This window comes from Mustela nigripes, chromosome 4, assembly GCF_022355385.1.
Source record: "Mustela nigripes isolate SB6536 chromosome 4, MUSNIG.SB6536, whole genome shotgun sequence".
NCBI lineage: Eukaryota > Metazoa > Chordata > Mammalia > Carnivora > Mustelidae > Mustela > Mustela nigripes.
The window spans coordinates 191,968,467-191,996,236 of NC_081560.1; the positions used below are offsets into that span (position 1 = coordinate 191,968,467).

Below are 27,770 nucleotides of genomic sequence, written 5' to 3' on the forward strand. Positions count from 1 at the left end.
GTTTTTTCAACAAGGGGTGTTGGAGCAAAAGAATGAAGTTGGAGACACGTCTCATGCCGTGAAAACCCTTACCTCAAAGTTGATCAGAGACCAGAGAAAACCAGACAGCAAGTCTGTGTGACCTTAGATTTGGGAATGGTTTCTTGTATACAAACCAAAAGCACAAATGGCAAGAGGGAAAATAGATTAATTGGACTTCATCAAAATTTGCACCTTCTGTGCTCAGAAAACACTACCGAGGAAGTAAAAAGAAGGCCTTTGGAATGGGAGGGAACATCTGCAAATTGCATGTATGACAAGGGATCTGTTGTTCAGGTGCAGCTCGGCTCAAGCTCATCTTCCATCTGAGCTGTCAATGTTCATGGCGGTTTCCCTGCATGATTGCGTCCTCTGTGATGTTAGGGGCATTGTATGTAGCATCTACTTATTTTTTTACTTATATTTATATTTTATTTTAACTGCAGTACGGCTGACACAGTGTTGTACGAGTCTCAGGTGCACAGCATCATGGCCCAACATTTGCACACGTCTCCCGAGCTCAGCACAAGGGCACGCCTCCATCCCGTCACCTAACCGTCCCCCCAACTCCCCGCTGGTGACCATCAGCCCATTCTTTAGAATTAACAGTCTGTCCCTTGGCTTGTCTTTTTCTGTCGGGTCATTTTGTTTCTAAATTCCACATATGGGTGAAATCCTATGGCATCTGTTTTTCTCTGACTTCCTTTGCTTAGCACAACACTGTCTAGCCCCATCCTTGTCATTGTAAAGGGCAAGATTTCATTCTTATGGCTTAATAATTCTTCACTGCACTCACAGACCCCTCTCCTTTCTCCATTCATCAGTCAGGGGACCCTTGGGCGGCTTCCATCTCTTGTCTACTGTAAATAATGCTGCTAAAAACATCGGGTTCGTGTGTCCCTTTGAATTGGTGTTTCTGTATTTCTTGGGTAAATAGCCCGTCGTGCAAGCCCTGGGTCATATGGAAGTGGTATCTGTAGTTCGTCTGCGGGACCTCCACACAGTGTTCCAGAGTGGCCACCAGCTCGCATTCTCATCAACAGTGTAGGTGGGTTCCCTTTCTCTGTATTCTCACCAACACCTGTTTTCCTGTGCTGTTGATTTTAGGCAGGCAAACTTTTTATTTATTTTTTACTTTAAGATTTTATTTATTTATTTGACAGAGACAGATCAGAAGTAGGCAGAGGCAGGGAGAGAGGGGGAAGCAGGCTCCCTTCTTAGCAGAGAGCCTGATGCAGGGCTCGATCCCAGGACCCCGAGATCATGACCTGAGCCGAAGGCAGAGGCTCAACCCATTGAGCCACCCAGGCACCCAGGCAGGCAACCTTTTTAAAAAGAAGGCTCTGCTAGTTTCCTAGGACTTAATTTCAATTCCCTACTGCTAATTCTTCAAGTGTTGAAGGCTCCTACCAGGAGTGAGAGGTCCTATCAGCACACGGGAAGTTGTTTAAAGTTAATGGCAACCAAGGCACTTGTTTAATTTCCCTTTAAAAAAAAAGTTTTTATTTATTTATTTGACAGACAAAGATCACAAGTAGGCAGAGAGGCAGAGAGAGGGGGAAACAGGATCCGTGCCGAGCAGAGAGCCCAGTGCGGGGCTCAATCCCAGGACACTGAGATCATGACCCAAGCCTAAGGCAGAGGCTTTAACCCACTGAGCCACCCAGGTGCCTCTAACTTCCCTTTTAGTTGTACGCATGAAGTTGATATACAGAATTAAGTCAGTGTAAAAGAACTCTTTATGTCTTTTTTAAAAAAGACTTTATTGGGTGCCTGGGTGGCTCAGTGTCTTAAGCCTCTGCCTTTGGCTCAGGTTATGATCTCGGGGTCCTGGGATCAAGTCCCACATCATGCTCTCTGCTCAGTGGAGAACCTGCTTCCCCACCTCTCTCTGCCTGCCTCCCTGCCTACTTGTGATTTCTCTCTCTTTGTGTGTCGAATAAATAAATAAAATCTTAAAAAAAAGATTTTATTTATTTATTTGAGAGAGAGTGAGGATGAGCAGGGGGCATGGCAGAGAAAGAAGCTGACTTCCTGCTGAGCAGGGAACCAGGCATGAAGTTCTTTCTATCCAGGACCCTGAGATCATGATCCGAGCCAAAGACAGACACTTAACCAACTGAACCACCCAGATGCCCTCAAAGGAAATCTTTCAATAAGTCTAACAAAAATCAGAAATAACAAAAAAGAATTGGTAGCAATTTTTCTTTCCTAATAAGTCTTAAAGTAAGAAAGCCACCTCTGTAGGGAGGATCTGGGACTCCCACTTTTTGCTTTATCCAGTTTTGTATTGTTTGAATTTGTTACAAAGAACATGTTTTACTTTCTTAATTAAGATGGTCTTTTAAGGGCGCCTGGGTGGCTCTGCCCTCAGCTCAAGTCATGATCTCAGGGTCCTGGGATCGAGTCCCGCATCAGGCTCTCTGCTCAGCAGGGAGCCTGCTTCCTCCTCTCTCTCTCTGCCTGCTTCTCTGCCTACTTGTGATCTCTCTCTGTCAAAAAAAAATTATAAAAAAATATGGTCTTTTAATCTTTACAAATAATTGTTTAACTTCAATAAAGTCTCTCCATGTTGTTTCACTAGTGAGTTCTAACAACATTTCAAAGTCCAGATAAATTCTTGATGGTTTAAAGCATCTCAGACATAAAGAAAGATGGAGGGCATTTCAATTGTTTTCTTGAGTTAGCACAGTTCTTTTTTGTTTTGTTTTGTTTTAATGTTATGTTAGTCACCATACAGTACATCGTTGGTTCTTGATGCAGTGTTCCAAGATTCATTGTTTGCATACAACACCCAGTGCTGCACGCGATCTGTGCTCTCCTTAATGTCCAACACCCTGCTCACCCACAATTCTTATGCAAGAACCTAATAAAACATAAGAATCTGCCCCCCCAATTCTATTTACAGACACAGATACAAAATAACCAAAAGTACTGTTAATAAGTTGAGTCCACCAGCATGTGAAAAGAGGGTCACCCCATGAAAACACTGGGGGTGATGTCGCGCTGTGAGTGCTGTCACATGAGACCCTGTCCGCAGCCAGCACCGTGCAGCAGACTCAAGGAGAAAAGTCACAGGACTGTCTCAGCTAGAAACTATTTTATCCTCTCTGCACTCACCCAAGGTCCTCTTAGTGAGCTAGGGAGACAAGAAGGTGGCTCCAGTGTGACTGAGTCTTTGCCACAAACTACCAACAGCAGATGTGATGGAAAGCCTGCCGAAGGACCTCATTCCTACCAGGCCAGCCCTGTCATCACCGTTCGTTAGCATCATCCTAGAAGGTCCAGGCGACTGAATAAGATGCAAGACGAACAAAAAGGCCTTGCTTCTGAAAAGAAGTACTCAAAAATGTCACTATTTTCAAAAGATACGTATTCCTGTATTTAGAATTTGATGTTATTTGGGCGCTCTGCACCATTATGGCCAGAGGCCCTGGAACAGTGGGACCTTGCCCCAGAGCACAGCTGCACCCCTGTGTGGTCCAGGCTCACCAGCGCCTGCCCTCGGGCTCCCTCGCCACATTTACACCCTCGGGAAATGTGTACAGACACAGCTGTTCTCAGCCAGTGGGAGCCTGAGCAGACGTGAAGACTCTTAATGCATGAGATCCAGTACTCTGCCGTGGAGGCACTCACCAGCACATAATCGATGCTGCCTTAGATCTGGCCCCTAAGCCACCCCTGTAAACATAATATGAACCTCCCTGTCCAAACCAGGGTGATCTTCTGACCCAAGGTCCAGCGTGGTATTTCCCTGGATGCTGTTGGCTGACTTTGGTGCAGGTGCCAGCACCCAGGGTTGATAGATACTGAACATCATAAGGTGGGTGCCAGGACAGAGTTTCTCTGATGCAACCACCTCAGGAGTCAGCTTTGGAAATGATGGCCAACAGTAGCTAATAATAAACTAATAACGCTGGGCGAGAAGAAAAGGAAGATGGCATTGGCTGGCTGGTCGCCCTCCTTCCCGAGGGTGCGTTATAAAAGCTGTGGCTTTAGAGCATTCACACAAGTCAGCAGTGAACCCAAAGGCACCATGGCTGCCTTGGGCATCACAGTTGCCCTGTTGGTGTGGATGGCCACACTAATGCTTATATCTATCTGGAAACAGATCTACAGCAGCTGGAAACTGCCCCCAGGCCCCTTTCCACTGCCCATTATTGGGAATCTTCTTCAGTTAGATATGAAGAATGTTCCAAAGTCTTTCACCAAGGTAAGAGAATTATTGTTGGTTAGGGGAGGAGAATTCAGAGATTAGACATAGTGTGTGTGTATTCAATTCACTGTCAGACAAGTTGTTATTCAATTCCAGCCTGTTAGGAGTGAACTGACTTAACAGTAGCATCCAAGAGGGATATTAACGATATTTAGTTAGTGGTACAGATTGGACCTTGAGCTCTTGAGTGGGCATTGGCCGTGGCTGGCCCCAGAAGCCTGCTTGAGTCGTGGGTTACATGCTTTGTCAGTGGATGGCTAGGTGAGGCCAGTGTGCCTGGGGCTGCTGCTGTTCACCATCCCAATGTAAGGAAGACCATGTGTTCCCACAAGATGCACACTGTAGATGCCAAACTACAGGGTACAAAGTGGTGTTGACCCACCTCTGGTGTGGTTCCACTGTCCACAGCTGTTGTGAATAGTGAATGAGCTAACGAATCTAAAAACTGAATGAGTTGCTAAATCTATTCCATGAGTTAATAAAAGAATGCCATAAAGCACCTTACATGTGGGGAAAGTGTTTGAGGTAAGGGAGATGTTGACAGTGCTTTGTGCACCATGGAGGATGGACTGTGGAGGTCAGGACAGTGCTGACTCAGGGTCCTCCTGCAGTACCGTGGGGTCTGGGACTTCGGGGATGGCAGACAGTGGGGGTGATGGGGCAGATGTTGGCAAAGGATCCTCAGGGGTGGGACAGGAGCCCGCCCACCAAGTTAATTTTGTCAAGGAGCCCAGGCATTCTGGACCCTTGCTCCCTGCAGAACAAAGTTTCTATGCGAAGGGTCTTCCCTAGTCAGGCTGGACAAAGACTGTCTTTTTCCAGATCCCTCTGTGTTCTCTTGGTCAACAACAACTTTGGGTTTTAAGCGTGGCCCACCTCCTCCCTGAGTTCCCAGTGGTCTCACTTGGCTCCTTGCTTGTCTCTGCAGCTAGCAGAGCGGTACGGGCCGGTATTCACCTTGTACCTCGGCTCCCAGCGCACTGTGGTCCTGCATGGCTACAAGGCGGTGAAGGAAGCTCTGCTTGACCACAAGAATGACCTTTCTGGCAGAGGAGAAATCTTCGCATTCCAGTTGCACAAAGACAGAGGTGAGCCCCACTTTTCAGAGGACCCCTATGGTGGGTGGGAGCCAGGGAAATACCAGGGATGATGATCACCTAGCACAGCGCACAACCAAATGCAAGAGTAAAGAGACCCTCAGCAGTTCAGGTGCTTAGGACAGACTTTACTGAAGCTTCTATGAAAGACTTGTAACCAAAAAAACAGGACCTCCCGCACCATCACTCTGACCAGCAGGACAGGTGTGTTATAGAGAAATACCACAGAGGGAAATGCCTCTGGCGGATGAGCTGTGCTTTCCTCCCAGAGCTCCCAGCCTCCTGGGGCCACAGTTTGGGAAGCTCTTCTCACCCACAGCGCCCCCTGCTTCTGGGTGTTGGTGCTCCGTGCCTCGAGGCCCCTCACCTAAGACCAGGCACGGATGCCCCCGAGGTCTGTGGGGCTGTGGGCAGCTGCAGTTCACATTCTAACCCTGGAGGCCTCTGATACGCCACCTGTGCTGTTCTGAGCACAAAAGCCCCGGCTCACAAAGGGACTTCCACGGGATCCCGTCCTGCTGGCCTCACTTCTCTTGGCAGCCTGTGTCTCCAGAGCCTGGGTTCCCATATCGAGAATAGGCAGTTACCTCGTATTAGGGATCTGGTGGTCTGAGTGTTTATCGGACTCCCGACTACAGTGCCTACCTCCTGTGTCTCCTGGGACATCATGGAGCCCCTGCGGGCACCTGCTCATAGCTCCTCCAGCTCACAGCCCCGTGAACTTGCTGCCCACCACTGCCTGTCCCCCGACCGTGTATGCTGATTCTTTCCCACTTGCTCACTGTCATTTTAGCATCCATATTCATCAGGGATGTTGGTCTGAAATTCTCTTTTCTGGTGGGGTCTTTGCCTGGTTCAGAGATCATGGTAATGCTGGCTTCATAAAAAGAGTCTGGAAGTTTTCCTTCTGCTTCAATTTTTTGAAAAAGCTTCAGGAGAATAGGTATTATTTCTTCTTTGAATGTTTGGTAGAGTTCCCCAGGGAATCCGTCAGGTCCAGGCTCTTGTTTGGGGGGAGGTTTTTGTTCACTGCTTCAATCTTGTTACTAGATATTGGTCTATTCAGGTTGTCAATTTCTTCCTGATTCAGTTTTGGAAGTTTATAGGTTTCCAGGAATACATCTATTTCTTCTAGGTTGCATAACTTATTGGCACATAACTGTTGATAATAATTTCTGATGATTGTTTTTATTTCCTTGGTGTTAGTCGTAATCTCTTTTCATTCATAATTTTATTAATTTGGGTCTTCTCTCTTTTCTTTTGGATTAGTTTGGCCAATGGTTTATTGATCTTATTGATTCTTTCAAAAATCCAGCTTCTAGTTTCATTGATGTGTTCTACTGTATCTCTGGTTTCTACCTCATTGATCTCAGCTCTAATCTTGATTATTTCCCTTCTTATGTGTGGAGTTGGCTTAATTTGTTTTTGATTCTCCAGTTTTTTAAGGTGTAAAGAGAGCTGCTGTTTTCTGGATTTTTCCAATTTTTTTGAAGGAGGCTTGGATGGCTATGTTTTTCCCCCTTAGGACCGCCTTTGCTGTATCCCATAGGTTTTGGACAAAAGTGCCTTCATTCTCATTGGTTTCCATGAATTGTTTCAGTTCTTCCTTGATCTCCTGGTTGATCCAAACATTCTTAAGCAAGGTGGTCTTTAGCTTCCAGGTGTTTGAATTCCTTCTGAACTCTTCCTTGTGGTTGAGCTCCAGTTTTAAAGCATTGTGATCCGAGAATATGCAGGGAATAATCTCAGTATTTCGGTACTAGTTGAGCCCTGATTTGTAACCCAGTATGTGGTCTATTCTTGAGAAGGTTCCATGTGCACTTGAGAAGAATGAGTATTCTGTTGTTTTAGGGTGGAATGTTCTATATATATCTATGAGGTCCATTCCATCTGGTCCAATGTGTCATTCAGTGCTCTTGTTTCTTTATTGATTTTCTGCTTGGATGATCTGTCTATTACTGAGAGTGGCATGTTAAGATCCCCTACTATTAATGTATTAATATCAATATGACTCTTTATCTTGATTAACAGATGTCTTATGTAGTTGGCTGCTCCCATATTGAAGGCATAAATATTTACAACTGTTAGATCTTGGTGGATAGACCCTTTAAGAATGATGTAGTGTCCTTCTGTACCCATTCTCAACAAGATCCTAGCTAATAGAATCCAACAGTACATTAAAAAGATTATCCACCATGACCACGTGGGATTTATCCCTGGGTTGCAAGTGTGGTTCAACATTAACAAACCAATAAATGTGATAGAACAAATTAATAAGAGAAGAGAGAAGAACCACATGGTCCTCTCAATTGATGCAGAAAAAGCATATGACAAGATACAGCATCCATTCCTGATTAAAATGCTTCAAAGTACAGGGATACAGGGAACATTCCTCAACTTAATAAAATCTATCTATGAAAAACCCACAGCAAATATCCTCAATGGGGAAAAGGGGAAAGCCTTCCCACTGAGATCCGGAAATGACAAGGATGTTTACTCTTACCACTCTTGTTCAACATAGTATTAGAAGTCCTAGCAATAGCAATCAGACAAAAAAGAGAAATAAAAGGTATTCAAATTGGCAATGAAGAAGTCCAACTCTCTCTCTTTGCAGATGGCATGATAGTTTATATGGAAAACCCAAAAGACTCCACTCCCAAACTACTAGAACTCATACAGCAATTCAATAATGTGGCTGGATACAAAATCAATGCACAGAAATCAATTGTTTTCTAATACACTAACAGCGAAAATACAGAAAAGGAACTTAGAGAATCAATCCCATTTGCTATAGCATCAAAACCCATAAGATACCTTGGAATAAACCTAACCAAAAAGGTAAAGGATCTGTACTCGAGGAACTACAGAACACTCATGAAAGAAATTGAAGAAGACACAAAATGATGGTAGACCATTCCATGTTCATGGATTGGAAGAATAAACATTGTTAAAATGTCTATACTGCCTAAAGCAATCTATACTCTCAATGCCATTCTGATCAAAATTCCACTGACGTTTTTCAAAGAACGGGAGCAAACAATACTAAAATTTGTATGGAATCAGAAGAGACCCTGAATTGCTAAGGAAATGTTGAAAAAGAAAAACAAAACTGGGGCATCACGTTGCCAGATTTCAAGCTTTACTACAAAGCTGTGATCACCAAGACAGCATGGTACTGGCTCATGTAGTTTTAGTGAGATTCTAAAGTAGACGAGGAAGAAAGCAGTCTCCCATCTACCCCAAAAACTCAGAAGCCTCTAGTTTTTCCTTAGTTAACTTTGGTGACAAATCTCTAGAATACCTGTATCCACTTTATGCAGAAATTTCCAAGTGATGTGCTTATAGCTGTGTCTGCTGTTCTTATGTGCTGTCTCCTCATTCCCATCGACATGCACAAGGTCGAACCCTGTCACTGTCAGTGACATTTGATTTTCTTTCTTGGACGTTGTGGGCTGGTTTTACATCTTTGGGGTTGCCGAAAGCAAAGTTAACTTCCTCAGTTTTTATCATTAACACAAGAGGAGCTTTGCTGCCCCACAAGAGCAGGAGTTGTGGGGTCAAGGAGCTCCATCCTGGTTCCAGGGAGCCCTTAATCTGCCACCCCTGGCCCAAGTCAAGGGCCTCTGAATGCAGCCAGGCAGGGGCCATATTCACATTCTGTGTGTTGGACTCAGGGGGCTTTGTCCTGTCCTGGCTGTGGTTCCCAAGTCCTATTTTCACATGTGCCACGTGGCCCAGACCCTGTCCATGGGATGTCTGATGCCCTAGACATAATGATGCAAATGTTATCTGTCAACATTATACTGAGCACAGGGCCCACATTAATTCCAATAAATTTCACTTCAGTGAATGTTTATGAGGCTCTGACCCAGAAGCATTACTGTCTCTATTTCAGCCTGTTTTGGGTTCCAAAGTCTTAGCTCCTCTGGGATCTCCCTCTCTGTCTCTCTATCTATGTCTGTCTCTCTGCCTCTGTGTTTGTCTCTCTGTCCCTCTCTGTCTCTTTGTCTCTGTCTTTGTTCATATGTCTCTCTGTCTTTGTCAGTGTTTTTCTTTCTTCTTGTTTATTCCTCTGTCTCTCTGTGTCTTGTCTCTCTGTTTCTGTTTTATCTCTTTGTCTATGTCTGTCTTTGTCTCTCTCCTTGTCTTGTCATTCTGTCTCTCTTTGTCTCTGTCTCTCTCTCATCTCTCTGTGTCTTGTTTCTTTGTCTCTGTCTTATCTATTTGTCTCTGTCTCTCTTTGTCTCTGTCATTCTGTCTCTCTGTCTCTGTCTCAGTTTCCAACTCTTTCTCTCTGTCTCCCCTTTGTCCCCCTGTCTTTCTCTGTCTCTGTCTCTCTGTCCATTGCTCACATTTTCGGGCCTCTCCCACCTTCCCCCTGCTACACAATTCTTTCCAGAACCATCTTAAAATTGTCTGTCTCCTTGTCCACTCCGCCCAGCCCCCATGTCACAGCCATTTAGGTCCAGGGCACTCCCACTTTCTGCATTTCCTGCCAGCTTCTCAACCCTTAGCCCACAGCTCTGGCCTCTGGCCTGCCAAGGGCACACTCTCTAGTGACCCCCACTTGTCTGCCCCACGTCCTGGGGCAGGATCTGTCTGCTGCAGCCACTGGAGCCACTGCTGAGACGTCAGTGGACCCCACAGACACGTGGGGGTATGGTCACACATGTCTAGGATCCCTCTTGGGCTGCCCAGCTGTGTCCCCGGCATCCACCTAGCAGGCTCCATAGGGCCCTGCAGGCACCCAAAGCTCCTCATGCACAGACCCAAATGCAGGAACCCAAATGCCATCCCTCGATGGACGTCCCCTCTAAGGAGGACCCTGGGTGCCATGTACCCACCCAGCACTCCCACCCAGTCAGGGGCCATGCTGTCCAGCCAGCTGTTGTCTCTACCTCATGTTCCCTTCGGGTGGAACTGGGCCCTAGTGTGTCCAGTGCCCCCTCCCCGCCTCATCTCGCACCTCCCGGTCCCTCTCAGACCCTCCAGACTTCCTTCTAGGATGCGCAGTGCCTCGGCCTTTCTCAGACCTCTGCTTGCCCCTCCGAGGGGAATGTGCACGAGGTCTCCCCATATCCACAGGCAGGCAGAGTCTGGGAGCCAAATGACAGCTCAGGTTTCAGTAAGGACACTTTTTAATTTGTAGTGTGGAAGTTCGAAACCAGTGGAAACAGCACAGCTTCTGGGAAAAGGGCAGGGGCTTTCACTGGTGGGCAGCTGTGGTTTTGTTTCGCGTGGGAAGACTCTGGGCAAAGTGGACAAAGGCAGTAAACTGATGGTGGGAAGAACACCGGGGGAGGTGAGGTGTCAGGTGGAAAGCCAGCCTCAGGGCACCAGCCAGGCATCTGGACACCCAGATGCTTGGGTGCCCAGGCTGGTCAGTTCACCACTTGGGTCCCTCCCGCCTGGAGCCGCTCACCTTGTCCCTCTGCCCCAGGGCATGCAGTAAGTGCTCTGCTGTCCCCTCTTCCCCAGGGATTACTTTCAACAACGGACCAGGCTGGAAGGACACCCGGAGACTCTCCCTGACGATGCTCCGGGACTTCGGCATGGGGAAGCGTGGCAACGAGGAGCGGATCCAGAGGGAGATCCCCTTCCTGCTGGAGGCGCTCAGGGGCACCCGGGGTGCGTGTGGCCACCGGGTCTTTGCACACATGGTCTGGGGGGCAGCCTTGCTGGGCCTGCGAGACCCCGGACTGAACCGAAGCAGTTGGGGCTGAGAGGGTTGCCTTAATCCACAGACACTGTCTGCAGCTCTGGTCCTCTCCATGTCCGGTGTGTTTATCTGGAATAACTGGAAAGTAAAGGGACCCCCACCCACCGCAATAGCCTCCCACAAGCCTTGTAGAATTACGGGGATGCTTAGGATGACAGATCACAGACTCTGGAAAGTGTGAGTGGGTGGGAGCTGGCCTGACCACTCCCCTGTGTTGCAGGCCAGCCCTTCGACCCCACCTTTCTGCTGGGCTTTGCCCCCTGCAATGTCATCGCTGACATCCTCTTCCGTAAGCACTTCGACTACACGGACGAGACGGCTCTGAGGATCCAGAGGCTCTTCAACGAGAACTTCAGGCTGCTCAGCACGGGCTGGCTCCAAGTGAGGCCCCTTAGTCTGCACTTGCCCTTGTCTGCTCCTCTGAGGTTAGGAAAAGGATGAGGACGGGACCTGGGGACAGGAAGACAGGACCACAAAAGCCAGGGAACCCCCAGGGCTGGTGCAACTCACCATCTGAGAGCCTGGATGTTGCTTCTGAAGACATCCATGGGCCCAGTGTTTGCCTTGCTGACCACGGGAGACCGTTTTACCCTTTAAAACAGGACCCTGCTAACACGCGACCCCACATACCCACAGCATGGTGCGGAAAAGATACTGTGAGCCCAAATGTTCTAAATATCAGAATATGACATCCATGAGTTCAAGTCGGAGGAAATATATAGCCTAGTACATAAAACCATGTTGCATCTGATCAAGAAAATAGAAATCCCTCCCCCTCTTTTTCTAGCTTTATAACATTTTCCCAAGCTATCTGCACTACCTGCCTGGAAGCCATTGGAAAATGTTAAGAAACGTGTCTGAAATAAAAGACTACACTTCGGCAAGAGTGAAGGAGCACCAGTTGTCGCTGGACGCCGGCTGCCCCCGGGACTTCACGGACTGCCTGCTCCTGGAGCTACAGAAGGTGCGGTGCGGACGCCGGCCCCCGACCCCACCCAGCTAGACACGTTTGCTCGTGGGCAGGGGCGTGCAGTGCACATGGTGGTTGACGCTGTGACACTCCTGCGGCCCCCGGGGGCATGTTCTGATGTTCCTGGTCTGACCGCACCCTGGCTTCATGTGACCATCCCACCTGTGCTAGACGTGTGGGGACGCAGACCTTGCCTGCCCAGCTGGCCTCACTGTCCACACGCTGGGCAGCAAGGCGGCTTTGCTGGGGACGCCCTCAGTGGCTGCCAGGCGGGTGTGTGGGCCCCTTATGGTGGTTCCTTCCAGGCTGTACTTCCTCACCATTTCAGACTTTGATGACTGTGTCTCCTTTGGGGAGAAGCCTTCCACCCTCCTGATCAGCATGTAAACCCCAAATTGTACATGACTTCACGGGCTTCCAGCATCATCTCTTTGACAGCCCTCTGGGACCCCCACCCAGATGGTGAAGCTTCTCCTCTCTCCTTTGACATCTCTTTGCTTCTAGAACAGTATGTGAATTCCTGGACAGCTGCGGGGGGCTGTCTGAGAAGCTCTTCCACGAGTGGGGCCCCTCACTGCCCCTCCTGGGTGTCTGGCGTCCTGGTGACTTCCCTGCCTCCTAGACCCAGTGGTGCTGACTATAGGTGTGGAGAAGGCCCAGGGAAGCGTGTGGCCCTTGGGTTGTTAGCATGGACCCCACAGCTCAGACCCGGGCAGCTGGAGGTCATGGCTCAGGACTAGGGAGATTCTTACTACACTCCTTGCTCCCCCACCCCCCATGACTCCGCTCTGTAGGAGGAACACCAAAGCTGCACAGCCCAAGGGAGGAGCATAGTCCTGTCTGTGGCCGGTCTTCTGGGAGCCTTGGTTTCCCTAATTGTGCCATGGAGATGATCATGTCTCCACAGGATAACTTCATGCACATCTGCCCTCTTCTCTCTGTGGAGCTGACAGCAAGGCTGTTGGGTGTGTTTGAGGTGGAGGGAGACAGAGGTCTCTTTCTCATCCACCAAAGAGCTCTTCTTTTATTTATTTATTTATTTTTTAATTTTTATTTTTTATAAACATATATTTTTATCCCCAGGGGTACAGGTCTGTGAATCACCAGGTTTACACACTTCACAGCACTCACCACAGCACATACCCTCCCCAATGTCCATAATCCCGCCCCCTTCTCCCAAACCCCCTCCCCCCAGCAACCCTCAGTTTGTTTTGTGAGATTAAGAGTCACTTATGGTTTGTCTCCATCCCAATCCCATCTTGTTTCATTGATTCTTCTCCTACCCCAAAGAGCTCTTCTTATGGAGTCCCTGTGTGTCTCTAATGTCTGCAGGAAAGATACAGTTCGGAGCCCTGGTTCACCCTGGACAATATTGCTGTGACTGTGGCTGACCTGTTCTTTGCGGGCACAGAGACCACCAGCACCACTCTGAGATATGGGCTCCTGGTTCTCATGAAATATCCAGAGGTCGAAGGTATGCTGCACAGGAGACAGGGTTCTGGGGCCACACTTTGTCAGGCCGGAGTGTTTGGGGTGCAGCTTTCTGCCTGTGAAATGAAAGGCTGGCTGTGCTTGCTAAGCCTCATGGCAGTGACATGGGGTTCACCGCCTGGATTCGGCGGAAGCGCTGCTGTATGATGGGTGCCTGGCGCTCTGGGATGCTGTGCCCCGCGCCCCACTGACACATACCTGACTTCAGAACGGAAGAGCCTGCAGCAGCGTGTGGAAAAGCCATGCCTTCTGCATTCTGCTCCACAGAATAACCTACTTTTGACAGTGAAAATAATGTCTACCTTGCCCTGGAACAAGACCTGGCTGGCTACACAGAGCACAGAGAGAGAGGGCAGGATGGGGTGAGGGTGTCCTCATGCCTAAGACCTGCCCCAGCGTCCCGGCTGCCCCTGGGCTCTGCTCCGGGAACACTCATCACCCTGAGGCAAGCTTGCTGCTGCTGCCCATAATAACTTGGCTCCTGCTGTGTGCCAGGCGTGTGTAGGAGCCCTGAAATACACTGTGTTCTTAAGGGCAGGTATTTTGGATACGAGGTAATTTCCCTCAGGGATGCGGACTGTGACCTGTGCAGGATCAGACCTGGCCCCAAAGGCATTGCTTTTTCTGTCTCACAGAAGGGTTGGGGGTGAAGGAGCCCAAGTCTCTGGAGCAAAGCCTTCCACAGATCTGAGAACTTCTGACCAGTCTGGACTGGGGGGACTATAGCCTGAGAAACTGTGATAAGTTGTGAGCAATCTTCCATATAGAGAAAAAGACAGAAAGTAAATAGGACTGACACCCACACACCATTGCCGGATCTGACACGTGTTAGCCTTCACAGGAGCTGCTTTGGGGCTCTTGGAAACCTGTTGCCGAAGCCCTGCCCACCCCAGGCTTGTCCCAGGACTGTGTGTCACCTCTGCACTCAACTTCGTACCCTTAGTGCTGGTTCAGTGTCAGCATGAGTTTCACACTTTTACCTGGGAACCATACAGCACACGACTTTGTCATTCACTCAGCATACTGCAAAGGCCCCAGCAACTTGTCAGTAAGGGAGGCCCAGACTCTGCTCCTCCATTCTTCATGCAGAAGGCCACATGCACCTGTTTCCATTCTGCCTCTCACCTCCACAGCTCCTGAAGCATGCAGTAAACCAGCCTGGGGTAATAATTAATACAGAGATTTCCCTCCGACTGAAATTTCTAAGACCTTTTTGTTACCCTCTACTCCGGGCATCAGGTCAGGCACTGGGTTAGCTGCCATCAGCTAGCAGCTGGCCCTAGCCTCACAGAGCGTGACTCTCATTGGCCTTCGTGGAGGAATTATCCAAGGGTCTCCAGCATCCAGGACACCCCCAAGCACTGCTGAGGGTGCCCTGTAAGCCTCTGCTGGGCGATGGGTGGGTGTGAGCCAGCCCCGAGCGGGTCCTTTGCATCTGTCTTCTTCACGTCTCGGCAGAGAAACTCCACGAAGAAATCGACAGGGTGATAGGGCCAAGCCGCATCCCTGCCATCAAGGACAGGCTGGAGATGCCCTACATGGACGCTGTTGTACATGAGATTCAGCGGTTCATCGACCTCCTGCCCTCCAACCTGCCCCACGAAGCAAACCGGGACACGGTGTTCAGAGGTTACATCATCCCCAAGGTCAGATGGGGCCTGGCATGCATGTCTGAGCACCACCCGCCAGCCCTTCTGCTGGCCCACGGGAAGGCAGGGTCCCTTGACAGATGTGGCTAAATGGGGGGGGGGCAGGCCAGTGTTCTTCCCCCTGGAGTGCTGCTTCCCCAGCTGTCCTCACATGGACCTGGTGACCAAGCCGTGGAGGAAATGGAAGGGAACCCCTGGGCCAGTGCCTGGCTTTGTGGTACTCCCACCCCAGGAACCACGGATAGTACCATCTAGCTGGTGAGCTCCTCCCGTGATGAGATTAGAGCTCTCGCTTCTGTTTAGAATCGGCCCCTGACTGCCTCCCATCTAGTCCTGAAGCAGACGACGTCTCCTGCCGGGAGCCCCCGTGGAAAGCCCATGTTCTGGCAACTTCACTGACGCCAGCCTTTGTTCCTTCTAGGGCACGGTTGTAATTCCGACCCTGGACTCCCTCTTGTTTGACAAGCAAGAATTCCCTGACCCAGAGACGTTTAAGCCAGAGCACTTTCTGAACGAAAATGGGAAGTTCAAATATAGTGACTATTTTAAAGCATTTTCCGCAGGTGAGAAGAGGGTCTTCCCGGGGAACTGTCCCTCATTGCCGCTCTCTGCTGTGGTCACGCACTGGTGCGGGGACCCAGATGTCTTCTTCCCGTCCACAGAGGCCAAATGGCATCTTCTCGTCAGAGGTCCTGGGAGCGAGAGGGATTTTCCCTTCTGCATGGCAGATACCGCTCTTCAGCGCTAAAATCCTATCCAATAGTGCTTAGTGAAAATCCCTCAAAACTTTATTACCTAATTCTCCATACTTTTAAACAAGGGTCAGTAACTGAAACCTCAGGGTTGGTTACTGAGACTCACCATGGGACACTCTGGCCTTCCCTAGGCTGTGTCCTTGCGTCCTCTCTCAGACCCTTGGTCTCTCCCAGGGCACTTCCTCAGTGCATGGCGGGAGGGAGTCCATGTAAGCAAATCCCTGATACTCCGTGTTAGAGGCCGCCTTCCAACTGTGGCCCCACTTCTTTCCTGCAGGATGTTAGGGGAGCACTGGGCAGAGATCACTGTTCCAACCCCATATAGGTCTATGCTGCTGAGTCCTGGTGAAGGAGACCATATGAAGCCCTATCCCCAAATATGTCTATCACGGATATTTTTATACTGAATGGTGTCATGTGCTTCCTTCTAAGGGGCAGAGAGGGGTCCGTTCTGCGTGAGGGTGACAGTTTGCCCACAACCCCTCCACCCAGTCCCCCCCCCCCCCCCCCCCCCCCCCCCCCCCCCCCCCCCCCCCGCCTCACCTGTGCTGCCTCAGAATCTCAGGAGCACTGTTGTCACTTCCAGGAAAGCGGGTGTGTGTCGGAGAAGGCCTGGCTCGCATGGAATTGTTCCTGTTCTTGACCGCTATTCTGCAACACTTTAACCTGAAGTCTCTTGTTGACCCCAAGGATATTGACCTCAGTCCCATCGCCATCGGGTTTGCCAAGATCCCACCCCATTACAAACTCTGTCTCACTCCCCGCTCAGGCTGAACACCACCCCCACCCCCGCCCCAGGCTCTTTGGGGCAAACCTGGAGTTAACCCAGGCCCCCACACCCTCTCTGCTCGGCCCCTCCAGGAAGGCCCTTTCTGCAGAGTCTCAGTGAAAGCAGTCAGCTTCACAGGGAATAAATCGGGCTAGAGATGCTGCTTTCCACAGTTATGTGCATCAGATGAAATTTGGCAGCAAAGTCCAAATTAATTAAACAAATTGAAACAAACTGCGACCTAGTTGAGTCTGTGCTGGGGTCCTTGGAAACAAGGGTGAGCGGTACTCTGGAAAGGTAAACACGCCTTTTCCAGGAAAGCAAAGTAGCCCAGCCACCAGGGTTCACAAAAAAGAATACCAATGCTGTTTTGTAGTTTGGAAAAGCAGAAAATAATAGACCTTTGAAGGCTTGTTAACCATGTCAAAAATGTATCTGCTACCATCTGTCCCTGGGATATGACGTTGTTCCTTTGGGTTCACTTCTCAGCATCACGGCTATATTTTAAGATTAAAATATGTCTGAAAAGTCAACATAGACATCTGTTTCTATCTCTTATCATTAAAACGTGACTTTGTACCTGGAACAAAAATTCTAGGCTCGTGGGAACCCCGGGTAGAATAAGGCAGAAGTGAGGAGATAACGATCAGTCTGCTCAGTGAACTAAATCATGTCGTGAAGCAGAAGAGGAGTTTGGAACAAGAACTCTGTCCGCACCCTGTTGGCTCTCACCAAAGCCCCATGGGTGCTCGGCCTTCATGCTCTGACTGCCCACCTGTGGGACGAGACTGATGGAGGTCCCTCTACCCCATAGCCTATGAGGGCTGGGCCGTGTAGGCTTGCAGAGTCTTTGGAACCTGTGGGGCAACCAGAAGTCCTGCATAAATGTTCCTTAATAAAATGAGTAATTTTCGAAGCCAGTTGTGTAGCAGCTTTCAGTCTCTCTCTGGCTGACCTCCCGCCTCCCTCTTATACGGGTCCTGTGAGGATCATGGGCCCCCCCAGATAACACAGGATAGTCTCCCTGTCTTAGAGCTCCTACCTTCATCCCACATTCAGAACCCCTTCTCCAGGTAAGATAGCATAGCCCCGGGCTCCGGGATTGGGACGTGTGTGCCATCCTACCCACCACAAGGCACGAGCAAAACCAACACTGACAGACGGGCAAATCACAAACTGAGGGATGGCTGCCCCATTCTGAAAGCTGTCTGTCATTTTCCTGACACACCTACACAGAGTAATACTGCTTCCAACAGAAAAAGATAAGAACGTGTCTTTTCATGTTCTCTGGGAATTTAAAGTGAGAGAATGTCTAGGAAAATCCTAAAGTACTCAAAAGTGATGGAAAACGTTGGGAGGGAGAGTGGGGGGTGTTGGGGTGTGAGCGCTCAATGGATTCGGGCAGCAGCCAGCTCTCAATAGACTTGGGTTGGTTCCTGATCAGCACATTCCAGAATGCCTCCATGCTGTGGTCTCCTGAGCTCCAGCTCTTATGAGCCCTGCTGTCCCCTCAAGGGCAAGCATGGACTGCCAGGTAAAAATAGCTGGAAAATTAGTCTGAACTTAAGAAACCCTCCACTGATCTGAACCACCTTTGGCAGAACAGAAAGAGAAAGGGTGGGGTGGACAAGGGAACAGAGGAATGACTTGGTCTGTTTGCTGTAACGAGGTGCCACAAGACTCGGGCTTATCACTGACTGAAAGGTCTGGAGGCTGGAAGTGCCAGCTCCAGATGCCAGCAGAGTGGGGTTCTGGAGAGGGCAGATGGCTTTTGGGTCGCAGATGGATGACTTCCTGCTGTGTTCTCATGTGCAGAAAGGGAACTAGGTAGCTCTCTGGCCTCTTTTCCTAAGGGCACTGGTTTCATTCATGGTCAGATCACCTCCCAAAGGCCCCTCCTCCTAAGACCATCACATTGGGATTAGGGCTTCCACATAGGAATTCTGGGGGGACACAGACATTTAGTCTATAGCATTCCATTCCTAGCTTCCCCGAATTCACATCTTCCCAGTGTAGAATACCCTCCCTCCATCCCAGCAGCTTCAAAGTCTTACTGCTTGCAGTCAGCGTTTAAGTCCAAAATCCTGTCTCCTTTAAATACCCACTAAATCAAATGGGGTGAGGCTGGAGGCACTGTTTCTTCTCAAGCAAAACCCCTCTCCAGCCGTTACCCATGATGCTAAAGGAGTTATGTGGTGGGGCAGGCTTCTGATAGACACTCCCATGTCAAAAGGGAGAAATGGAGTACAGAGCCTTTACCTCCTTGGTCAGGCTTATTCTCAGGTGTCTTATGACTTTTGGTGCAATAGTAAATGGAATCAGTTCTCTAATTTCCCTTTCTGTATTTCCATTGTTAGTATGAAAGAGAGCAACTGATTTCTCTATATTGATTTTGTATCCTGCCACATTACTGAATTGCTGTATGAGTTCTAGTAGTTTGGGGGTGGCATCTTTTGGGTTTTCCATATAAACTATCATGTCATATTCACAAATGACAGTACAAAGAGCTGATATTCAAGATCCATAAAAAACTCCTCACACTCAATATCCCCAAAACAGATAATCACATCAAAAAAAATGGGCAGAAGACGTGAGCAGACACTTCTCCAAAGAAGACATACAAATGGCCAACAGACACTTGAAAAATGTTCAACATCATTAGCCATTAGGGAAATAAAAATCAAAACACAGAGAGATACAACTTTACACTAGTCAGAATGGCAAAAATTAACAAGACAAGAAACAACAAATGTTGGCAAGGGTGTGGGGAAAAGGGAACCCTCCTACAGTGTTGGGAATGTAAGCTGGTGCAGCCACTCTAGAAAACAGTATGGAGTTTCCTCAAGACATTAAAAATAGAGCTATGCTATGACCCAGCAATTGCACTACAGAGTATTTATCCCAAAGATACAGATGTAGTGAAAAGAAGGAGCATGTGCACCCCAACATTCATAGCAGCAATGTCCACAATTGCCAAACTGTGGAAGGAGCCGAGATGTTCTTTAACAGATGAACAGATAAAGAAGATGTGGTTCATATATACAATGGAATATTACGCAGCCATCAGAAAGGATGAATACCCACCATTTGCATCGACATGGATGGAACTGGAGGGGATTTGTAGGTGAAATAAGTCAATCATTTGTATGTCTTCATTGGAGAAGTGTCTGTTTATATCTTCTGCCCATTTTTTGATATGATTATCTGTTTTGTGTGTGTTGAGTTTGAGGAGTTCTTTATAGATCCTGGATATCAACCTTTTGTCTGTACTGTCATTTGCAAATATCTTCTCCCATTCCGTGGGTTGCCTCTTGGTTTTGTTGGTTGTTTCCTTTGCTGTGCAGAAGCTTTTGATCTTGATGAAGTCCCAAAAGTTCATTTTCACTTTTGTTTCCTTTGCCTTTGGAGACATATCTTGAAAGAAGTTGCTGTGGCTGATGTCGAAGAGGTTACTGCCTATGTTCTCCTCTAGGATTCTGATGGATTCCTGTCTCACATTGAGGTCTTTTATCCATTTCGAGTTTATCTTTGTGTACGGTGTAAGAATGGATGAGTTTCATTCTTCTACATATAGCTGTTCAGTTTTCCCAGCACCATTTTTTGAAGAGACTGCCTTTTTTCTACTGTATATTTTTTCCTGTTTTGTCGAAGATTATTTGACCATAGAAAGATAATCATATCAAAAATGGGTAGAAGATATGAACAGACACTTCTCCAATGAAAACATACAAATGGCTATCAGACACATGAAAAAATGTTCATCATCACTAGCCATCAGGGAGATTCAAATTAAAACCACATTGAGATACTACCTTACACCAGTTAGAATGGCCAAAATCAGCAAGACAAGAAAAAACGTGTGTTGGAGAGGATGTGGAGAAAGGGGAACCCTCTTCCACTGTTGGTGGGAATGCAAGTTGGTGCAGCCACTTTGGAGAACAGTGTAGAGATTCCTCAAGAAATTAAAAATAGAGCTTCCCTATGACCCTGCCATTGCACTACTGGGTATTTACCCAAAAGATACAGATGTCGTGAAAAGAAGGGCCATCTGTACCCTAATGTTTATAGCAGCAATGCCACGGTCGCCAAACTGTGGAAAGAACCAAGATGCCCTTCAACGGACGAATGGATAAGGAAGATGTGGTCCATATACACTATGAAGTATTAAGCCTCCATCAGAAAGGATGAATACCCAACTTTTTTTTTTTCATAATTAGAAATCTCTTTATTGACAGTAAGTTAAATACCACATTATTTTTTTAAATTTATTTTTTATTTATTTTAAGCATAACAGTATTCATTATTTTTGCACCACACCCAGTGCTCCATGCAATCTGTGCCCTCTATAATACCCACCACCTGGTACCCCGACCTCCCACCCCCGTCCCTTTAAAACCCTCAGATTGTTTTTCAGAGTCTATAGTCTCTCATGGTTCACCTCCCCTTCCAATTTCCCCCAACTCCCTTCTCCTCTCTATCTCCCAACTTTTGTAGCAACATGGACGGGACTGGAAGAGATTATGCTGAAAGAAGTTGCTGTGGCTTCTCTAAGTCAAGCAGAGAGAGTCAATTATCATATGGTTTTGCTTATTTGTGGAGCATAACAAATGGCATGGAGGACATGGAGAGACGGAGAGGAGAAGGGAGTTGGGGGAAAATGGAGGGGGAGACGAACCATGGGAGACTGTGGACTCTGAGAAACAACCCGAGGGTCTTGAAGGGGCAGGGGGTGGGAGGTTGGGGGATCCAGGTGATGGGTATTAAGGAGGGCACGGATTGCATAGAGCACTGGGTGTGGTACATAAACAATGAATTCTGGAACACTGAAAAAATAAAATTAAATAAAAAAAGAAATAGCAACAACAGAAAATTAAAATTATGTGAGAAAATCCTTAAGACAGCTTCTTTTACTGTGGGCAAAAAGCAAACAAGAATACTGGAAACAACACAAATGTACCTTCTTGGGGGAATGATTTATTGAGTGTGGTGTATGTCAATGTAAAAATGAACAAATCTTTTAGAATCTCTAAAAAGAAGAGTTTTGTTCGAGCCCAAGTGAGGACAGCCTGGGGAGCTGCCCGGGGAACATGAACTTCACAGAGAAGGGGACGCCCCAGGAAACAGCATTTGGCACAGGGCTGTGGACATTTACATAGAAAGTTACAAGTCATCAGACAAAGGTCATCAGACAAGGTTGCAGACCTCATTTTCAGCTTCTGGTGTGTGCGGGACTGTGTGACCTTGATTATATGGGCACAGGAGAGCTTTCTTCCTTTTGCTTATCTTTGTGTTTGGAACACCCCTATTTGGTTATATTTTAAACAAAGTCAATGTACAAAGTGCGCTAGGGCAGAAACAGAGCCATGTTTTGAGACTTTGGTCATTTTGACCTTGGTAAGTGTTGAGGGATGGCTTCTCTGGGAACCCAGGAGCAGGGCTTTAAAACATTAAAAGTTGAAAATTTCCTTTATTTTCTCATGTATCACACCATGGGATATTATGCAGCATTTATTTTATTTTATTTTTAAAGATTTTATTTATTTATTTGACAGACAGAGAGAAATCGCAAGTAGGCAGAGAGGCAGGCAGAGAGAGAGGGGAAGCAGGCTCTCCGCTGAGCAGAGAGCCCAATGTGGGACTCGATCCCAGGACCCTGAGATCATGACCCGAGCCGAAGGCAGAGGCTTAACCCACTGAGCCACCCAGGCGCCCTATTATGCAGCATTTAAAGGAATAACGAGAATCTGCATCTATTGATTCAAAGAAGACGCCCAAGAAATATTTGGTGAAGGAACAAAGCACAATAGGCAAGGGGTTCCTGGGTGGGTCAGCCAGTTAAGTGCCTGTCTTTGGCTCAGGTCAGGATCTCAGGGTCCTGCGCTCTAGCCCTACAGTGGGGTCCTTGCTCAGAGGGGAGTCTGCTTCTGCTTCTTACTTTCCCTCTCCCTCTGTGTGTGTACTGTCTCTCTCAAATAAATAAAAAAAGGAGAAGGGAATTGAGGGAAATTGGAAGGGGAGGTGAACTATGAGAGACTGTGGACTCTGAAAAACAACCTGAGGGTTTTGAAGGGGCAGTGGGGGCGGGTGGGAGGTTGGGGGAACCAGGTGGTGGGTATCAGGGAGGGCACGTATTGCATGGAGCACTGGGTGTGGTGCAAAAACAATGAATTCTGTTACGTTGAAAAGAAGTTTAAAAAAAAGTCTTATAAAAAGTAGGGGAGTGGAATAGCAAGTCCCTGTTTGTTTTAAAGATTTTATTTTATTTTGTTATCCACAACTAATGAATCGTTGAACACTACAACGAAAACTTATGATGTACTATGTGTTGGCTAACTGAACATAATGAAAAATAAAAAAAGAATAAAAATAAAGATTCTATTTATTTGAGAGAGAGCATGATTACTAATGGGGGGAGTGGCAGAGGGAGAGGGAGAAGCAGACTCCTCGCTGAGCAGGGGGCCCTAAGCGGGGCTTGATCCCAGGACGCTGGCATCATGACCTGAGCTGAAGGCAGAAGCGTCACTGACTGAGCCCCCCAGGCGTCCAGCAAGGCCCTGTTTTTTAGGATCCAGCAGCACTGGCTCCCCTACCCCACCTCCATGTGGCCATACGTGTGGCCAGAAGGAGCAATGTGTCTCTGGCTGATGACCCCAGGGACTTTGCAGGGGTGAGTCCGGAGGAGAGATGGGAGAGGTAGTAACTTTTTTTACCTTCACATTGTTCCCCCAGTTAAAATGAGGATCTATCTCAAAGAAACGGACTTTAATTTATAACGCAGGAAAGGAATAAATGGTCATTACATTTCTCATGTAAAACATTGTCTTAATATCCTGACGTGAAATTTGACTAACTGATACATAATTGGGGAACATGTCCAGTAAGTTAATGTGCGTATTGTTTGGGTAGATGGTGTTATCGCCTTTTTTGAAAATTGGCTGTATCATTGAAAAATCAGTAAGGTAAATATCTCCTTAGAAAAGTGGTCAAATAACAGTTCAGATATTACCAATGACCCATAAACCTAAAAATACTAATTGTTAATCTTGTTGATAACCAAATACCAGCCATTTGAAATGAAGAAGCAGCCTGCTGTGGGGCGGAAAGCAGGAAGAGCTACGGAAAGGGGGGAGGTGCCTGAGGTGCAGGTGCCAGGGGTTGTGGAGAGCACCTGTATGGTAGAGACATGAACAGCTGGACCCCATCCCCGGGTCCACAGTGAAGTGGGCACCAGCCCACTGTCCTGAACTCCACGGTTTCTATCCAAACCCAGCGGACCATCAGAGTTAATGTATAATCACCACTTAAGACATGAGAGAAGACAAGGTCGTTGTGGCGAGTGTGCAGGAGAGGCTGGGGGCTGGAGGTGCAGGTGAGTCTGCAGAAGAGGCAGAAAGGGCATCATCAGAAGCAGAGGAAGGGGCTGGGGCAATGCCCTGGAGACCACATGGCATGGACTGTTCTTGGAGCTGAGTGGTGGGAGGCCCCACAGGACAGGAAGGCAAGGTGCAGGCTAGTGTGTGTGGGGGGTCTTGAAGGTCTTTGTAAGGTTTTTGGGTTTTACCCTCGGGTAAATTCCTGGGAACCCACTGAGGGTTTTTCAGCAGGTGAATGACCTGGCCTGATCTATGTCTTTTTTTTTTTTTTTTTAAAGATTTTATCCATTTGACAGAGAGAAATCACAAGTAGACAGAGAGGCAGGCAGAGAGAGAGAAGCAGGCTCCCTCTGAGCAGAGAGCCCGATGCGGGCCTCGATCCCAGGACCCTGAGATCATGACCTGAGCCAAAGGCAGCGGCTCAACCCACTGAGCCACCCAGGCGCCCCTGATCTATGTCTTTAAAGGAGATTCTGACTGCTTTGTTCTAAATGGACCTAATGGGGCAGGCGTGATGTAGGGACCCAGCGGGAAGGGAGAAGAAGGTGCCACAGGTGAAGGCACTGCCAATGCCAAAGATGGAGAAGATCAGGCAGGACGTGGTTGGGAAGAAGAAAGGCTCAGGGCCTCCAGTTGAAGACCATCTTCCATCTGCCTGCTCTATGTCTGCTGGAGTAGGACTCAGTCTGGCGGCTGCCAAGAGACACCCAAGTTTTCCCTTTGGGGTTTCCTTTCTATTCCAGGAGAAGAGTCAAACTCATGATGAGATGGGGGACAAACAAAGGGACGAGGAGGAGTCCTGTCCCTGGGGATAGTGTAGAGTCTTAACTAAGTGACTTTGAAGATGCCAAACCCATCACATTTCTAAACGTGGCTCAAGGGAGCATGTGGGTCTCCTGTAGACTTGATTTGCAATTACAACAAACTGTCTTCAACTGTGGCTGACATTCTAAGGGACAGTTCCATGGCCCACACAGGGTGGTGACATGGCTCTGCTCAGTCTGCCCACCCTCCTGGTGGCTTGTGGGGCTTTCCTGCTGTTCACCTTTGTGTGGAGAAGAGGAGGCCCACCTGGCCTTCTTCCTCTTCCCATCATTGGGAATATCCTGCAGGTGGAACTTCAGGACCTGCCCACCTCTCTCTCCAGGGTAAGACCCCCTCAGGTATGACCAGCTGCTCCCTGGGCTTATATAAGTGCTTTACTCAGGTTTCCCAGCCAATGTTGGTGGGGGGAGTTTGTTTCTTTCAGTTGTACTAGAATATCCCATTTTTTATTTGATCCTCTTAAAGAGACCAGGAGTTGTGACCCCTCAAACATGATTCCATTCCTAACTGACGGCTCTCTGAGGTCCCTTTCATGGTCTCTGACATGAGAGGAAGCTTCCAGCTTTGATTCAGACTGACACTGAACAAGAGCCCCATAATACATGGGGCACCTGTTTAGTGAGGATTGTATCCACGGCACAGTGTGGTCGTTGCCAAAGCTGCACCCCACTGTCATGGTACAAAGTGCCCACCACCCATCTGGCTTTCCAACTGTAGATCTGGAGGTCAGCTCCAGGGAGACCTGTCAGCATGTTATTGCCACATCCCTGCCCTTTGGTTAGTCTAGTGCCTTGTGGACCCAGGGATCAAAGGCATCCCCTCAGGAAGGGCTATGAGGGGTATAGGGGCATCAGAATCCTCAGACAGCAGTGGATTGTGACCTGAGTGAGGGAGAGGTGGATGAACATGTCCTAGACTTCCTTGCGGTCTAGAAGCTTCTGCAGGGCCTTCATGAAGTCCCTCATCCCCGCTGGTGGAGAGAAGGCCGTGGGCACTCAGTGTTGCCCACTGGAGTGTCTCCACTTTTCCCCATGCCCATCTGGGCACCTTCCTGCCCCAACCTGGCTGGGATTCTACTGCTAGTCATGTGCTTCTCTCCCTGGCATCAACTCTCCTCCCCTTTCTCCCTTCCAGGAATCGATGCCTCTGCCAGGTCAGGCTCAGAGGGACACGGGTGGCCCTACTCACAGTCCCCAAGCTCCCGGGGCCCCTTCATACTCCTGCAGCCCCAGGATGTCCCCTCCTTCCTTTTCCCCGCTCTCCTAGGGGACTATTTCTCCTTTCCTGCCTGCTCTTATTTCTTCAAACCTCCATCAGTGTCCCCTCTGGCCCCCATGTGGTTCTCACCTCCATTTCTCTGAGAAAACCAGGCTGTCAGAGAACACGTCCTGAGGCTTCCACGCCAGCAGCCCAGAGCTCTTCAGCTTCCATACCATGAAGCTCACGGGCTCTTTGTACTGACAGGCACGCAGGTGTGCCCCTGCTTCCTGACTCTGCACCTCCCCTGGCTTTCCTCTGTCTAGAAGGAATGCTCTTGTTCTCGGCACTACTCAGACCAGAGGCCAGGAGTCATCCTGACTCCCCTCTCCCACCACATCGTGGCCACCAGCAAACCCCTTACTCTACGAAGAAAAGACATCAGGAATCTGGTCTCTCTGGACCTGGATCAATCCAACACAGCTTCCTGCCCACAGAGGCCCTTTCTTCCATTCTGTCCGTGCTCCACACAGGGAGACCCTGGAGGGGGAAGTCCACTCCCTCAGCAGCCAGTGCCCCTCTCTGACACACACAAAAGGCCTCACGGGACCTGGACCTCCCACTCCCCCAGACCCATCCTCCCACCACCTAACCCCCTGTACCATCTCTCATGCTCTCCTGTCCTCCGCTGCCCACCATGGCCACTGACCTCCTCACTTCTTCCCAACACAAACACCCTCAATTCTCAAGGCTTTGCTGGCCCTTCTGCAGGGGCTACTGTTCCCACAGATATCCACCTGGCTGGCATTCCCATCTTTCTTGGTGTTAAAATGCTGCATTCGAAGGAGACCCTCCCCAGTGGCCTTCTCTTGAGGATGAGAGCACCACCAGCCTTCCGCCCCTCCTCACTGGTGTTTCCCAACGGCATGTCTGCATGGAGGCATACTCTGGACTTGACCGTCATATGTTGCCCACTAGAATGTGTATCAAAGAAGATAAATTTCTTGCCATGCCCTGTCTTTCCTCAGTCCTGAGACACTGTGTAGTACCTAGTATTTGTCGAACGCTTAGTAAGTGGTTTATTCTTTCCAATAAAGGAAGGGATTAGGGAAAGGCACAAGAGGTTGAGAGGCCAGAGTGTGAGTCCCTGCACAGACATGCTTCCCTCATGTCAGCATGGCCCCTGTCTGCAGCCCTGAATCTTGGCTGGGAGACACTGATGGAGAGGTGCTGGCCAGACATGGGGGCTGCTGGGAGGGAGTGTCTCCATTTCCAACTGCCCCTGTGCATCCAGGAGTTGGGACAGTTGTTCAGGTGTGCCTTGCCACTGTCTCCAGCTGGCTAAGCAGCATGGCCCCATGTAACCACTGTGTTGGGGCCCCCCATCCAAGTGTCGTGCTATATGGACACCAGGTCCTGAAGGATGTCCTGTGCCCTCGGGAAGTCACTGCAGATGTTGCAGAAACAGCAAGAGAACTTGAATCAGAAATGGGGCCTGAAGATGGGACTGGATTGTTGTGATTTCATGACAAACTTCAGCAGATCAGGAGTTGCTTCTTAGGGGTGAACGAAGAAAGTGGTTTCTTGAGAAGGACTCTACTGCTGGTGGTGATGCCGTGAAGACTGTTGAAATGACAACAAAAGACTGGGGTATCCGATAAACCTAGTTTATTAGATAAACCTAGTTGATC

The 27,770-nt window shown here is 48.6% G+C and overlaps 1 protein-coding gene across 1 annotated transcript; it reads left to right on the forward strand.

Moving 5' to 3' along the window:
- The first annotated feature begins 4,014 nt into the window (after window positions 1–4,014).
- On the forward strand, window positions 4,015–17,217 carry LOC132016915 (cytochrome P450 2E1). Its single transcript, XM_059398920.1, has 9 exons — window positions 4,015–4,231; window positions 5,163–5,322; window positions 10,810–10,959; window positions 11,271–11,431; window positions 11,838–12,014; window positions 13,353–13,494; window positions 14,970–15,157; window positions 15,582–15,723; window positions 16,502–17,217. Exons 1-9 carry the CDS (start codon window positions 4,055–4,057, stop codon window positions 16,687–16,689), a joined length of 1,485 nt encoding a protein of 494 aa, XP_059254903.1. The 5' UTR covers window positions 4,015–4,054; the 3' UTR covers window positions 16,690–17,217.
- The last annotated feature ends 10,553 nt before the right edge of the window (window positions 17,218–27,770 follow it).